The 16791-nt window shown below is 39.7% G+C and overlaps 1 protein-coding gene across 2 annotated transcripts in view; it reads right to left on the bottom strand.

The window, feature by feature from the left end:
- Window positions 1-2300: 2300 nt before the first annotated feature.
- HMGCR (3-hydroxy-3-methylglutaryl-CoA reductase) overlaps window positions 2301-16791 on the bottom strand; it is a 30530-nt gene continuing 16039 nt past the window's right edge. For both annotated transcript variants that reach the window (XM_077462541.1, XM_077462540.1), the window contains exons 3-20: window positions 13905-14016; window positions 13703-13790; window positions 13532-13616; window positions 13321-13426; window positions 11047-11153; window positions 10752-10862; window positions 10033-10196; window positions 9706-9944; window positions 9398-9567; window positions 9030-9224; window positions 8605-8763; window positions 8206-8363; window positions 6974-7079; window positions 6122-6292; window positions 5713-5853; window positions 5475-5633; window positions 4535-4689; window positions 2301-3799 (exon numbers count right to left, since the gene is read on the bottom strand). In XM_077462541.1, the coding sequence (XP_077318667.1) occupies window positions 3745-3799; window positions 4535-4689; window positions 5475-5633; window positions 5713-5853; window positions 6122-6292; window positions 6974-7079; window positions 8206-8363; window positions 8605-8763; window positions 9030-9224; window positions 9398-9567; window positions 9706-9944; window positions 10033-10196; window positions 10752-10862; window positions 11047-11153; window positions 13321-13426; window positions 13532-13616; window positions 13703-13790; window positions 13905-14016 (2481 nt within the window). In that variant the 3' untranslated portion in view covers window positions 2301-3744. The remainder of the gene's footprint in view (window positions 3800-4534; window positions 4690-5474; window positions 5634-5712; window positions 5854-6121; window positions 6293-6973; window positions 7080-8205; window positions 8364-8604; window positions 8764-9029; window positions 9225-9397; window positions 9568-9705; window positions 9945-10032; window positions 10197-10751; window positions 10863-11046; window positions 11154-13320; window positions 13427-13531; window positions 13617-13702; window positions 13791-13904; window positions 14017-16791) is intronic.

Below are 16791 nucleotides of genomic sequence, written 5' to 3'. Positions count from 1 at the left end.
GCCAGACAAGCAAAAGGGTATACTTTGCAAAAAAAAAAAAACAAAAAAAAAAAAAAAAAACACAGGTAGCCCAAAACTTCCCCATATGGCCAACACACAAAAGGTGTCCAGCCTCTAGCTAGCTTGACTGATTGTTACAATCACTGGGACGACCCACAATAATAAGTAAAAGGGGTTTCACTTACCCGTCCATGCGCGCAGGGTAGCTTAAAAACTAAGAGCCCAAACTTCAGCCATCACAGCGGGTTCCTGTCACTTGAGGACCTTCAAGGACTGGGTACCCTTTTCATGTTTAGGGTCAACTCCCTGTACAGCACCCCGCAGGAATGTCTTAGCGCTGTGGTGTCCAGCACCCGGAGGCCGCATTACAGGCAAAGCCTCGCTGAATCTTGAGTCTTCTTTGCGAGGCTCGGGTACCATTTATCTAAGCATATAAAGCCTGTGTCAAATGGATCCGATCGGTCAATCCCTTGATTCATTTAAGAACCGTTTGTGGGACTAGAGACCTGGAGCTCAAACAAACCCTTCCATCCACCTTGCAGACACTGGTAAAAAACTGAAGTACTTCCTGTATGGGAGGGGGTTATATAGGGGATCACTTCCTGTCTAAAGACTTTTGGTCTACCAGTGTCCATTCACCTGGAGACGGAGTATAACCCAGCAGGTAATTAATATTAGCCTGACTGTGTCCCATGATGTATGAAAAAGACAGACAATTGAGATACATACATTGGGTATAGAAAAGAATCAACCCCTTTAAAATAATACATTTTCTGCTTTGCAGCCTGAAATGAAGACACAGTTTTTTTTTTAAATCCAGCTGTATTTTCTCAGTGCAACTTATAACATCCAAATGAACGAGAACACGAACAGGTCAGAAAAAAACCCAAAACAGAATCACTGAATTGGAAAAATAAATAAAAAAGGGGGGTAACAGTATTTTGGTCAACCACCTTTTGCTTTAATTACAGCCTTTAGTCTGTTGGGATATGTCTACTAACTTTGCAATATTTGTCCACTTGCAGAACTGCTCAGTTCAGTTAAATTTGATGGTGACCGTTTGTAGACTGCAGTCTTAAAGTCATTCCACTGATTTTCAATAGGGTTTAAGCATGGGCTCTGACTGACTAGGCCATGCAAGGGCATTCACTCTTTTCTCCCTTAATTACTGTGTGGCCATTTTTCCTGTGTGTTTTGGGTTATTGTCATGTTGGAAGGTAAACCTTCTTCCCGTTAACGGCTTTCTGGCAGAGGACAGCAGATTTTCCACACATTCTCAGAAGTGAAGGCCCTCTTCGCATCCAGAATGGTATCCTAATGTCCCATCTTCGAGGTCCTCCAGCGCTCTGCCGGCAACTAATCCAGTCTTACTCCCCCGCCCCGCTTTTCTTTCCTTTTTATCCAAGAGAGGCTACCCCTTCTAGACCATTTTAAGCTCGGTTAATTTTGTTATCGCTGGGTGTTCCAGAAAGGTCGTCCATGCTAATTATAACAGATATTGTATTTTAGTTCAGGATCTCTCTGGGGTCACTTCATGCATGTATCTGTCTAATGTGATTTACTGCTCTGTGCATGCTGGATAGTTTAAAGAATAAAAATCAAAAGGAGCGTTTTGGCAAAGCTCAGTGGTGACTGCATGTGGCCTTTTCTTGCAACCCTCCCATACAAGCCACATTTGTGGAGAATTTGTGATATTGTTGTCACATGCACACAATGACCACTCTGTCAAATTCCAGTAACTTCTTTAGAGTTGCTATAGGCCTCTTGGTAGCCTCTCTGACCAGTTTCCTCCTGGCTCTTTCATCCAGGTTGGAGAGTGATCTAGGGAGGGTCTGTGTTGTACCAAATACCTTCCACTTCTTAAATAATAAACTTCACTGTGCTTCTAGGCATTGATAAAACCTCAGATTATACACAGGGATGAAACAAATCTCCCCATACAAGTTTTACATGTATATCTGCTGTCTTCAGCTTTATATACTGTTTAGAACATTTACTGAAGTTTTAATGAATGCATAACTGACTTAACCTGCCTGATGTTCAGCTTAAAATAAAAAACAAAAAGAAAAAACTCATCTGGCTATTCCTTTCATAAAATTAGTTATGTAGTGTCCCGTGTACTCCTGATACAACCACCCTTGGCAATTTTGGGAAGAACGAAACAGGCACCAGAAGAAACAGGACATTTAGAAAAATAGGTACATTTATTCCAGCAACTTAAAAGATAGCTTATTTGTTAAAATACAAGAAAAAAAAAAAAAAGTGATCCTTTTAAATTATATATTCCAATAAATACCAGATTTTGAAAACGGAAACAGATGCTTTATTCATCACGATGTCAGCTCTTTACCAGTGCATAAAAAGTGACAGCCACCATTTTCTGTAATTAACACATTGCTTCCAGGGTGACAGATGCTCATCTGAACCAACTTAATACCTCTGATGAATACCAAGTATTAAAACAGAAAAATAAAATGTGATACAAAAAGAAAAATTAAAGTTACAAAAAGTATAAAATCTCAGACACAGTGTTATACAGCCATATAAAATTGTATGGAATTGTAAACTAGCCTTGTCTGTGGCTTGGTGTTCCACGCCCAGGCGGTGTGGTCAGGCTGTGATGTCATTGCTTGTTTGGCATTGGAAGGTCATAGCTATTCTGAATGAGGTAGTGATAGACCACCAAAAAGAACTTTGGCCACCAGCACCAGAAAACCACACTTCCCACCATTTTGTTTTTTAAATTGGTGTAGCTTTTGAAAGCATAGGGAGTTAACAATTACATTTGTGAAACAAATACAATTTCATAGCTGTAGAACATATGCAGATACTTCCGCCTCCCAGAACACTTAAAAGGGGAAAAAAAAAATAAAAAAAAATAAAAAACGCACCCAAAACAGTACGCAATTGGATAAAGGAAGTTTTGGATGATGATAAACTTCACTCACACCTATGTGCCTGTTCTATAGGGTTAAAAAGGTATGTTTGAAGTGCTTCCCACCAGAATCTCACAACAGCACAACAGGGACACCAATGTGAGTGAGATTACCACATGATCAAAAAGTTTTTTGGAGGATCAAGTCTACAAATTAATAGAAACAAAAAGACATGCCGAGTTCAACGTGGAATTCTTGGGCTTTAATAATAGCTGGCAAGTCATAGGTTGCCCACCTCTATGTCAGAATGCTAGAAATATTCTTTCTAAACTGCTGTGGCCTTCAAAAAAAAAAACAAAAAAAAACCCTGTCTGAAAAAAGAGACGTTAGAAGAAAAATAGAAGAGAAGCTGGATGAAGAAGAAATAAATTATTCTTTTTTTTTTTTATCAACTAAAACCAAAAGTATATTACAATGTTCAAAATAATTAAATAAGATAAAAATAACCATTCTTTAAACTGAATGCAAAGTAGCTTGAAACGGGAAGGTTTTATGCAAGCTGTGGAAAAGAAAAAAAAAAAAAAAAAAAAAAAAAAAAAAGGGAGTACATGTCCAAGTTCAGTTGATTTGGCTTTTTTTATGGCCTTAGCAGCAGACAAATTGGGGCCAGCAGTGATAACTGGACCCCGTGAGACAAACGAGACATGAGGCACATAGACTTGTGTTGAGGCTGTAATAAGTCTTCCTTTCAGGCTGCCTGTATACCTTCCCTTCCCAACCGTGACAAAGCACATTTCCTATAGAGAAGTTTCCGTTTTATTTTCTGCTCTCTCTTATGGTCCTGTATTCATCCCAATATTTCTGGGGCTCAGGCAGCTTTTTTTATGCACGTGCCAGGCATATCTTGAAGGTTTATTTTTGACCTGCAAGAAAAAGAACAGTGCCCAATTATTTAAAAGGAAATCAAGAGTCAATTCACAAATCCACAGAGGGCAAGTTGTTGGAGCCCCCCAGAAAAATATTAATGCTTCAAAGAATGGGCGAGCATGTGACCTGCTCTAATGGATGGGCCTGAACAGCCACTCCCAAGGCCCGAATACTTTAACCCTGTGTAAGCTCTGACACCATCTTATAATGAGCTTAAACAGGTTTTGAACATTAACCCTTTGACACAAACCAAAGGCAACACTTTTTTTTTTAGTTTTGGACAGAGTGGTGAGGGATTAGAACACCTGTAAGTTTTTATTGCTGTCTGAACCCATTAGGGAGATTCACCCTTTACATTTGTTCTGTTTACCATTAAAAAAGTGAAAGTAGACGAAAATCCAAATTTTTGGGTTGTTCTCCGAATAGCAACAGAGGGGAAATCTTCCACCATTAGTTCTGGTGACCTGGGTCACCAAGGAATTCTCTTAATTGGGACAGGAAGTGAAGGGAAATCTCCACAATGGCATACAAATGGCGAATAAAAAGCTGACAGGGGTTATAACCCTCCCTTACTCTATCCAAAATGGAAAAAATGTGGGGGGGGGGGGGGGGGTCTGAAGGGGGGCAGGGTTTTTTAATAAAGAAAACCTGTTCTAGATGAGCAACATGACAGAATCTTTTTAAGTAAACCCGGTGGTATTCAGTCCTATTATCATTAAAAATTGCATTACCTGTTGTGAACCATATGGCTCTTCACCAAATGCCCAGCTGCCAAAGCGGCCATTAGGGAAAGTTCTCCCGCCATTACTGTGCCACAGACGATTTGTGCAAGTTGGCATGCATTTTTACCAGGATACTCTGTGCTTGCACCCTGTACTCCAAGCATCTATTCATAAACAAATAACACATATGAAATTAATAAGTTGAACAACTATAAAAAAACATTATCAAAATACCGATAGAGAGATATATATATATATATATATATACACACACACACACACACACACACACACACACATATAAGACGACCCGAACATAAGCCGAGGCACCTAGTTTTACCACAAAAACTAGGAAAATTATTGACTCGAGTATAAGCCTAGGGTGGGACATGCAGCAGCTACTGGTAAACAATGCCCATCTGCAGCCTCACTGTGCCCACCTGTACCTTTGATTACAAACAGCACGCGTCTTCCGCTGTGTCATGCAACTGCAGTCTTAACTGTTCAGCAGCTGTCCACTAACAAAGTATCCTCCTTGTCCGTGATTGTCGGAACACCGATTCAGTTTCTCAATATTGCATCAGTGTTCTGATATCACGGACGAGGAGGAGGTGGGGCTTTGTTACAGTGGATGGCCACCGAACAGTTAAGACTGCATGACACAGCGGGAGACCCTCACTCAAGTATAAGCCGAGGGGGGCTTTTTCAGCATAAAAAATGTGCTGAAAAAGTCGGCTGATACTCGAGTATATACAGGACATTTTTTTATTCACAGTGCCAGAAACTGTCCAAAAAAATAATTCGAGTGAACGTAAAGGCTGATCCAATTCAGAGCATAAAATGGTACAATGGTGAGCAAAGAAATACAGATTTGTATAACTATTGTTATATATGTATTGTTACAAAATTTACTGAAAAGATGACGACCACATAAAACTTTCTAGATTACCTTTAAGCAAGCCTGCTGAGGTATCAGAGTGGTTCCACCTCCAACAGTTCCAATTTCTATAGAAGGCATTGTGCAGCTGATGTATAAATCCTCATTAGTAGGGCCCGTGTGCTCCATTAATGTGATGCAGTTGGAGCTCCCTACATTCTGAGCAGCATCCTAGAAAAGGAAAACCATCATAAATTCTGTTTTAATGCTCATAAGGGTGTTCTTCTAAAACATCTATTTCTTCCCTCACCTGTCCACAAGCTATGTATATTGCAGTCACAACGTTAGCTGCATGTGCGTTGTAACCTCCAATGCTGCCAGCCATGGCTGAGCCAATCAGATTCTTGCTGATGTTAACATCCACCAGTGCAGCTGTTGATGTTTTCAGTACCTGCAGATACAAGTACATATGAGTGTGTATACTGAATACAGTTAACAGTGGATTAGGTACTATTAGCTCAAGTACTGTACATCAACAATGTAAAGATAAATGTACACTGCCTACTTTTTACATTTCCAAATGGTAGTGGGGTCTTTTTGCAGTATAGATTTTTATAGAACACAAAAAAAAAAAACAGACAACTCAGTGTTTAGTCATACAAGTCATCTTAAATGAAATGGAAATCCTTGTAACCTATTAGGTAGGATAATGTTCTTACCTCTCGTACAACATTCGCTGGAATAATAGCTTCACACACCACAGACTTTCCTCTCCCCTCCACCCAGTTGATGGCAGCTGGCTTCTTGTCTGTACAGTAGTTTCCACTTACAGCAAGGACGTGCAGCTCAGGGAACTCTTCTTGTAATCTAGACAGAGCATTTTCAGTTCCCTGTAGCAGTAATAGTAAAAAAAAAAAAAAAAAAAAAAAAAAAAAAAAAAATAGTTAAGAAAGCCTGTAAATATGTAAAATTTACATATATACACACACATTGTGTGCAATAAATTATATATATATATATATATATATATATATATACACACACACACACACACACACACACACACACACACAGTTGGGCTCAGCAGTCAGTCAGGTTTTTATTATCTTTTTGATCAGTTTATAGACAATTGCAGCTTAAAGGATAAGTTCACCTTTCATAACAAGTTACTGTTGCACCGGCCCCTGCACCTTCTGATCCCCCTCTGACAATTTATTTTTAATTTTTTTAAAACATGGCAATGCAGGACTCCACCAGCCCTTTGCAGCTGTTGGCTTGTAGCGCTCAATGAACTACCATGGCGCTGTTGAGCACTCTGGTAGTTCATTGATTCATCCTGTCAGTCTAAAACTGGCAGGCAGACAGCTTACACCGTTAGCCTGTAGGAGTCCTCCATAACACCCGTGATCTGCCGTTCACGGGTGCAATGCTTTCCAGTCTCCTAGAAAAAACAAAAAATAAAATACTGTAAATGCACTTTTCTTACCTGCAAAAAAGGTGTTTATTTTTTTTTTTAAAGTGAACTTATTCTTTAAAAATGCAAGCGGCACTGTATTGCATTTGCCTCCTACCTTTGAGATCATGTTCATTCCCATAGCATCTCCAGTTTTTGATTGAAAACGGATGTAAAGGTTGCGCCCAGCTACAGTGGACTGAAGTCTTCCAAGTCGGGCAAACCTTGAACATGACAAAAGCACACAAATCATCAGACTCAACATACACACTGAATCTTTAGGTTCTATGCTTAAAGGAGTTGTAAAGGCAGATTTTTTTTTATCTAAATGTATCTTAAGCACCCCCTAATTACTTACCTGAGCCCCATCTCTTTCCAGCGATGTCCAGAAATGTCAAAGCCATCCGGGACACTCCTGATTGGCTGAAACACAGCAGCGGCGCCATTGGCTCCCAATCAAAGTCAGTCAGCCAATCAGGGAAGAAAGGGGACGGGGCCTGGTTAGGGCTCCATGTCTGAATGAATAAACAGAGCTGTGACTTGGGTGCCCCCATAGAAAGCCACCGGCTGCGGGGGGCACTCAATTGGTGGGAGGGGCCAGGAGAAGCAAAGAGGATTCCGAAAAGAGGATGATCCAGGCTGCTCTGTGCAAAACCAACTGCACAGAGATGGCAAGTATAACATGTTTGTTATTTTTTTTTTTGTTTAAACAAAAAAACAAGACTTTACAATCCCTTTAACATTTACATAAGCTCAATGCGATGCATACTAGCTAAAATAAAAGCCATTAGGAACAGGACAGCTGCAAAAAAAAAAAAAAAAAAAAAAAAAAAAAAAAAGATGTTTCAAGAAATGAAACCGAAAAAGATTGAAAAGGAGAATCGATAAATTGACTTGGGTACAATCTGCCTGCCCATACATGGATCAAATCTTGGCCAGTTCAGCAGGGAGGGGAAAAAAAAAGAAAAAAAGTCAGTTGATTCTGCTGTCAGTGTGGACTGAGAAATCTCCACTGTATTCAGGCAGCCGCAGCACCCCGAATACAATTGTGAAGCTGAAAAGTGACTGCACCTAATAGGATGCATTCACTGTTTATCCAAAATGTTCCACCTAGCTTGGCCAACTTTTAGATCAATTTTTGTCCAGCCAGGTGCTGCTTGCAGGGCCACCCATGTCTCGAATTTTGGCCCAGCTTAACTTTGTGAAATAGGAATGTCCGTAATCTTAGTACAGACATTTATACACTTTTTTTTTTTTTTTTTTTTAAGAAAGCTTACAATTAGTGCCATTTTGTAGGGGTACAGTTACACTGCTTAAAGTTAACAGCCAGAGGTTAAATAAAACACTTACCGACTTGTGATGTCAAAGGCATCCTTGATTACTTTAAATCCCTCAGGACTGTCCAGCCAAGTTTTTACTTCAGCTGCCTCACAAGCTGATGGTAACCTCACCACTGGCCCTCGAGTCATTCCATCAGCCAGGATACGGCTGCGAGCACCTCCGCCCAGCTGAAAGGAACATATAGTTTGTATTTGTATTTTGGAAATAGCCAGTAGCTGAACAAACCACACACACACACACCTCCCTATACCAGGAGGGGTACGCTACACTGGATTTCTACATCATATTACAAAAAATGCTACAGATATTAATTTGCAACTGGTCTTATAACTGTGAAAATTCAATAAACTTTTATTTATTTTTATTTTTTCCAAATAACAGACGATCTAAAAATGGAATAACACTCACCAGTATGGCTCTGCAGCCTCTGTTGGTACTAGCCACAAGGCAGCCTTCGGTTGTAGCCATGGGAACTTGATACTCTTTGTTGTCCAAAATAAGAGGTCCGGCTACCCCAACAGGGATGGGCATGTATCCAATAACATTCTCACAGCATGCCCCCATCACCTAAAGAAGGAAATGACCATTAATTCACAAGATTTCTTTTCCATGTAGTAGCAATACAATTTTATTAATCGCCAAATTGCAACTGCAAGGAGATGATTTACAGATCTTCACTGCTGTAAAATGAAACATTTTTTAGAAAAGCATAACCTTAGAATGCAAATATTAAATAAAAAAGGTACACAAGCAGAATAATTATAAAGCAAAATTTTAAGTTTGAGAAAAAAAAAAAAAAAAAAAAAAAAAAGATATTCTGGTTTAGGACCTACCAAGGAATAGTTGTAGTTCTTGTAAGGCAGGTTCTGAAGGGCAGATGACTCTGGCAGTTTCTTAGACAACATTTGTCTGCGGATAGCAACTCCTCTTTCTAAAGTCTCCATCATGGATTCCAGTTTGTAGGCTGGGATGTGTTTAGCGTTCACCAAACTGATCACCTCTGTGTCACTCAGGTACCGAGCACCTTTCTAGATGAAGTATAAAAGGTTTCATTCACTTTCATTACATGGCAGTGTACCAGCTTAAAACTATAGGTCACAGCTGGCCTCAATAATGAATTATAAAATCTAATACATTTTAAAAGGACAAAATTACATACAACTCCCAAACAGTATCAATTAAATACTAGCTAACCACTTACATCTGGGTTTTTGAGGATGCATATACATTCACTAATGGGACGTGGCTCTTCTGGTATATCCAAATTGGTTTCGTTTTCCTCTTCACTCGAGTCTGGTGATGGTGAATCTCCCAAAACAAAGTTTGGCCTGGCTGGTATAGTCTCCAGAGGCAATGGCTTTATAACAGCCTCTGAAATAGGAGGATTAAAAAAAAAAAAAAAAAAAAAAAATTAAAAAACACAACACCACATGAATTAGTTTATCACAATGTTACTTTAAATAAAGGTTAAACCAAGATTTTACTGTGTAGACTCCTGAAGGCTGGTACCTTTTTCCTCTTTTGAGGAAACATCCTCCACTTTAACTTCTTTTGCTGGCTTTTCTGCTACAGGTTCCTTTCTACAGCATCCCTCAACTGGTTTCTTTTGCATGGTCACAGGAGATGTAATTGGGTTCTTCAGGGAAAAGGTGGATTCCATTTCCGTTTGCTCAAAGAATATGTACTTGACAGCCAGGAGAAGAGCAAGGCTCAAAGTTATGACCTGCTCAATGTCCATGGTGACCATTCTGTGGAATAAATGTGTCTTTATTAGCAGGAATGGTCTGAATAAACAAGATCAAATAATATTAAGACTCCATGAATTATTTGTGTTACCTAGAAAGATAGAACTGCCAGAGAGGCATATTGGGCTCAATCCTCGTTGGAATTGTGTCATCCAGGCCAATGGAGATCTTATTGTCTTGAATAGATGTACTGTTTTGAGAAGAAGGTTGACTTATCCATCGGCTGTGAGCATGAACAAGAACCAAGCCTAAAGACTGAAAACAAGATAAGAGCCAAATATTTCAGTGTTCTGAGTTTTTGTATGTAGGCAGTTTATGTACCACTTTATGGCGAGTCATAATCTGATCTGGATGGACTGGGTTTATAATAGTGAAAAGAGGGACGGAACACCTAAACCGTTCAACTTATTCCTGAAGCTCACATGTGGGGGGGGAGGCATGGATGCAGTACATTACGTCATCATGCTTCTAACTTGCCCCGTAGCTTTCTACTGGTGCTCTGTAACTTAGCAATACAAACTACGGTCAGAGAAACTAAACAATGAGACAGAGGGAGCAGGGATGATCACATAACTTGGGGCATCATAACTTAAAAGACAGAGAAGCAAAAAAAAAAAAAAAATAATAATAATAAATAAAAAAAAAAATAAAAAAAAAAAAACACCGAATGGAGGAAGAATAAATTGAAAACCAGAAACTGGAGAAAAACAAAACAAACAAACAAAAAAAAAAAAAAAAGAAAGAAAAAAGGTAGCCCATGAATAAAATGAGGTGCATAAAAAAAGCCCAAAACAATTAAAGGACACTCACCATGATCATTTTCACTCTCTGTGTGACAGGGTTTGGTTTGTTATCCTCCTCTTCCTCCAACACATTTGCAAGCTGCCAGATGGGACGGCCCTCGCGACTCTCCCTGGATAGCTGGTGGGGGAAGAAACAAATTAAATAAAAAATTAACAATTATGATTCCACAATAATGCATAGGTGGAAATCAAATGTGATCTATAGGGGTGATGGCATATTTAATATGCTCTAAAGGCTAAATCTGTTTCTTGAACAAGGAATAGCCTGGCACAGCAGAAAAATAAATAAATAAATCACTTACCTCCAGAACTAAGGACACACAAGCGGGGAAGAAAGTCATGAAAGCAAAGTAGTTTGCTAGGACGGACATACAACCAAAGCAGCACATTATTTCCAGCTGGCGCACACCTGTGTTATGAAAAAAATGCATATATTACAGTCCTGCTGTAAGGAAGGGGCGAAAGATCAAGAAAAAAAATAAAAAAATAAGTATTTTACCCACTGAGCCTGTTTTTCAAAGTTAAAAATACGTTTTTTTTGCTAGAAAATTACTTAGAACCCCCAAACATTATACCTTTTTTTCCTAACAATCTAGAGAATAAAATGGCGGTCATTGCAATACTTTTGCCACACCGTATTTGCGCAGCGGTCTTGCAAGCGCACTTTAGTATTTTTTTTTTTTAATTCAATAAGATGGCGCAACATTATCTTTCACAATATAGAAAAAATTGGTCCAACTTTACTGCCAAGTAAATTGATATCCAACATATCATGCTTCTTAATTGCGCTTGCGGAATGGCGTCAAACTTTTACCCTTAAAAATCTCCAAAGGCGACATTTAAAAAATTCTACAGGTTGCATGTTTTGAGTTACAGGAGGAGGTCTAGGGCCATCACTCTTACCAATCGCAGCGATACCTCACATGTGTGGTTTGAACACCGTTTTTATATGCGGGCGCTACTCACATATGCATTCGCTTCTGCGCATGAGTTCATCAGGACGGGGCGCTTTAAAAAAATTTACATTTTTTTCCCCATTTATTTTACTTTATTTTATTGATTTGCGCGTGAGCCCATCGGGGCGCTTAAAAAAATATATACATTTTATAGATTAAAAAAAATAAAATAAATAAATTTGGGTCACTTTTATTCCTATTACAAGGAATGTAAACATCCCTTGTAATAGAAAAAAGCATGACTGATCCTCTTAAATATGAGATCTGGGGTAAAAAATTCCTCAGATCCCATATTTGGACTTAAATGCAATAAAAATAAATAAAATTGTCATTTGAAAAAAAATGACAACAAAAAAATGGCCCTTTAAGAAGTTATGGGCGGAAGTGACGTTCTGACGTCGCTTCCACCCTTCTATGGTATGGAGACGGATGAGGGCCAACTTCCCCTCACTGGTATCTATACCAAGGAAGGAGAAGGACCCGATCACCTCCGGTAAGTGGCGGAGGGTGTGGGAGGGGCCCTCTCCCACTCTCGATAATGGTGATCTTGCGGTGAATCCACTGCAGAGACCACCATTATCGCAAACAGAACCGCCCACTGAATACATACATACATACAGTGGGCGGTCGTTAAATGGTTAAAGAAGGAATCTTATAGTAAAAAGGCAAGCAAGATTTGCCCAATAGCTTTGAACCATGCTCTACTGCTGCTGCCCTACCACTCTCCTCCCTCCCCCCCCCCCCCCCCCCAATTGCTATAAACGGACAGGCAGACCCAATTGGACCCGCTTACATCAAATTCTATGCACTATAAACAGACTGATGGGGGCATTACCCTCCAACTGAGCAGATTGGATGACAGTTGGGTGTAAACTGGCTTCTAAATTCAAAGCAAATTTGTCAAGCCCTACTCATAGTAAACACACACACACACAAAATTTTAGTAAGGGTAAATGGCAGTATTTAGAGAAAACCTATTTCAAACACTAGTAAAGCTATACAACCTCTATGCAGGTTGCTGGATGACTGGATGCACACAGGGCATTTTCTTTTCTCCTCTGAACACCAGAACTCCTGGCAGGAGAAAAGCAGCTTCAAAATGCACCTAAAGTCGTGTATTGCATGAAAATGAATGAATTCCATTGACCAGAATAAAAAGATTATAAATATATAATACAAATATTTCTTGGCCATTGGAATGCAATAACGCTCAAACACATCTAAACGCATTTTTTTGCTCATCTCCTGAATGCGCTTTTGATTTATTTATTTTTTCCCAGCCCCGAAAACACTCCACTTCTAATAAGCCTGTGAATGCCAATGTCTGCATGGACACAAATGGTAAATGCCTTTAAAAGCGATGCATGAGGCCCATCAATAACTGTACAAAACAGAAAAAAACAAAAAAACAAACACAGCAATTTAAAATAACAGGTCCAAACAAAATAAAAATAAAAAGGGTTCTATTGGCTGGTATTTTTAAAGTAGCCATGCCATACACATCTATAATATATTTTCATGTAAAAGAGACATCTCACATGTAGATGTTCTTAATGTCTGATACAGATGAAAAGCTTGAACCGGGTGACTGGTCTCTTTGGACAAGTTTCACACACTCACCTGACATTGTGCCAACTCCAATAACCAGGCATTCAACAAGAGCATCCAGAGTGAAGGTGGGCCCCAGAATGGCCATACCGCGAGCAATGTTCACTCGAACTTCATCCTAACAAAAATAAAAAAAATGACACTATCACATTATAGACAAAACATGGAATATAAATAAAATGAAAAACACCATTGTGAATAGCACAATATAATATATGCTGACCTGCGAGTTTGAACTCAGGGCAAACTTGGCTAATGCACTGGCTTTAGAGAGATCTATGAGCAGCAGGAAAAATGGAAGAGCCTCACTGGAAATAAGACAGAAATAAGGTCACAATTTCAGTAAAAAAAGGAAAAAAACTTGTCTTATCAGCTCTAGGCATTCTGTACTTACTTTAACCCAGTCAGTTCTTTATCTAGGAAATGAATCACCACGGTACTAAAAACGAAGCTTGAGAAGATGGTAAACAGCCCAGCAATGCCTAAAACAAGAACATAACAAAAGTCAATAACAAATATCCAAATTCAGTCATATCAGTTTAAAGAGAAGGAGAAGCGAGTTCAATATATTATTCAAATGCAGACAGATACATCACCTAAAATGTATTTAGATCCAAGCTGCCTGAGGTTCTGGAACTGGAAGTAGATGTACAGAATTGCAATGCAGCGTGTTATGGTCAAGATGATGATGTCACTGCTCAAAACATCCTGCAATTTACAAGACAAATGCATTAACAAAAATAGAAAATGTATTAAAAAAGGTCACAACAATCTCATTTACCCAAAGAGTATTTCCAGCTTTGCTGCCAAATTGCAATAACACCTACTTTATATATTTGTTACATGTTCCGATTCACATGTCAAATTTAAAAGTGGCTACTTACATTTGTACCTTTCAACTTCTATGCAACGTAGGGAGGGGACTGGAGAGTTATGTTTACCATCATTAACCCTATCTGTACTGTGCTGCCCAGATCTCATTATCAGTTGTAAACTAGATATGCACACAATCTGTCCTAACAAAGGGATAAAAGATCTTAAAGGGGTTGTAAAGGTAAATATTTTTTCACCTTAATGCATTCTATGCTGGCGCCCCCAGCCCCCCCCCCTCCCTGTTTTACTTACCTGACCCTTTGAAAGTCCCGCGCTTGCCTCAGACGTCCTCTTCGCCGCTCAGCCTGCCCGCTGATTGGCTAGAGTGGATGGATTGAAAGCAGCGCAGCCATTGGCTCGTGCTGCTGTCAAATCACATCCAATGACGGGGTGTGCCGGGGGTGGGGCCGAGTGATACAGTGAGCGTTTATAGCCGCTGGCTGTATCACGGGAGCGTGCCCGCAAGTGCTTCTCACCATGCGAGGGAGCTCGCATGAACTTGAGAAGTACTTGCGGGAGGAAGCCGAGACAGCCGCTGAGGGACCCCAAAAGACCAGGTTAAACCCTTTGAGGCTTTGGTGCCACATTCTACATTAATGCAAAAAATAAATAAGTATATTTAAAGTTATTCTACGGCTTCATGTACACTAGCAATTCCTAAACTTTTTTTTAGTTTTAGGAGCTTTCACCATTTTTTTTTGCCAAAGCTCCTAAACTCAACTCCATAAAAGCCTATGTGTTAATGTACACATACACTTCTAGCATAGTTTAGGAGCTGCTGTGTTTAGGTGAAGTTAAACCTTCCTCTCCTGAACGTGGGAAGAATCTCATTCAAAATTAGGAACGGTTGTGGGAAACGGCAAATATCATGGTAAAAACACTTTTGCCGCACCCATGGTAGGGTATGCTAGTGTACATGTAGCCTAAACATTCTAGCCTTATTTAAACACCTGATCCAAAAGGCAAGAATGTTTTTGTTGTTTTTAGGTATGCTGCGTGAATGGGAGAAAATAGAAAACATAATGGGTTTCTCCATTTTGACTGCAAAAGTGGAAATATGCTTGAAGGTCTCTTTTACACAGAAGGCAGCAAAGACACACACACACACACACACAACCTTTTAGGAGAGTGCAGACAATTACGGACGCTCAGCCCGTACAAACCAATAGCAGGCTAAGAGGCACCACAGCGGTCTGCAAGTGACCGCACATTAAAGTGGCAGCAAACGCAGTTTTACCACTTGTACCTACAGGTAAGCCTATAATAAGGCTTACCTGTAGGGACTATGAATATCCCCTAAACTTTCACAGTTTAGGAGATATTCACACTGAATGCAGCTGGTGAACTCAGTGGCCAATGCACTGTAAAGGTCCAGCATACTGTGCCAAACCTTCAGAGCCCATGCCATAAACAGCGGCTCCTGCGCACATGTACAGGAGTGATTTAACCAGGTAAAGATGGAAGACCTATCAACGCCATCAACCTATCAAAGACCTACAGCACACCGCTGGAGGATTTCGATTTAAGGCAAGTCTCTCATAATGTGCTAGTATGCGATGCATACTAGCACATAATCCCATTGCCTTGCAGGGGAAGTTTTTCCGTTTTGTTTTTTAAACTGTGGTTTTCTACTGCTTTAAAGCAACACAACTTTCAATTTCGAAATCCTATTCTGAAATTTTTCGTTTACAAAGTCTAAAGCGATAAACTCCAAAATTGCACATGTGAACAAAAAGAACAATTTGTGTAAAGTGTAATGTTTTCATACAAGTAAAAATCAGAAACGAAAGACTGCACATGTTCAGAAAAAATAAAAATAAAAAGCCTGTCGTACAAGAATTTTCGTACATTTCCTTTCCTGGGTCTGACTTGCTGGGAAACGAGGGGGAAAAAATAAAATCCCACACGGATGATCATTCGCTAAATTTTCTCAGTTTGTACCAGGGTTACTTGCAATTAGTGTCAGATGTCCACAAATATGTCTAGGGACAGACTTCTGTCCCTAACCAAAAGGTAACCACTTGATGTGTGGTAGAGCTGCACAATTCTGGCCAAAATGAGAATCATGATTTTTTTATTTTTTTTTGCTTAGAATAAAAAGATCAGGATTCTCGCGACGTAAAATCTTTCCCATTATACAAAAAAGGCTAACTTTACGCCCCCCCCCCCCAAAAAATGCATTTGAAAGAGACCGCTGCGCAAATACAGTGTGAAATAAAATATTGCAACAACCACTACAGTACTTTTCGGACCATAGGGCGCACCGGGTTATAAGGCGCACTAGCAATGATCGGCTACTAACGGGGTTTATTTTCATATACAAGGCGCATTAAATGAAACAAAACTCATTAATGTTGAATTCTCTCGCAGCTGCTCTATTTCCATGTTGTACTGCGTGACTGATAGCCTTGAGTTTGAAATCCGCTTCGTAAGCATGTCTCTTAACAGGAGCCATTTTTTGGGCAGCGAGTATAGAAAATGAAAGAATGAATGCGCACACCTCCTGACTACGATGGCCGTAATGCCCAATCCAAGCAGTGCAGCTTCGTAGGATTACCAAAGCTAGGAAGCTGCACTGCTTGGATTGGGCATTACGGCCATCGTAGTCAG

Source organism: Lithobates pipiens, unplaced genomic scaffold (assembly GCF_037356315.1).
Source record: "Lithobates pipiens isolate NorthernLeopardFrog02 unplaced genomic scaffold, aLitPip1_a1.2 Scaffold_3, whole genome shotgun sequence".
In the NCBI taxonomy this organism is placed as follows: domain Eukaryota; kingdom Metazoa; phylum Chordata; class Amphibia; order Anura; family Ranidae; genus Lithobates; species Lithobates pipiens.
This window is presented reverse-complemented; position numbering and strand designations above follow the sequence as displayed.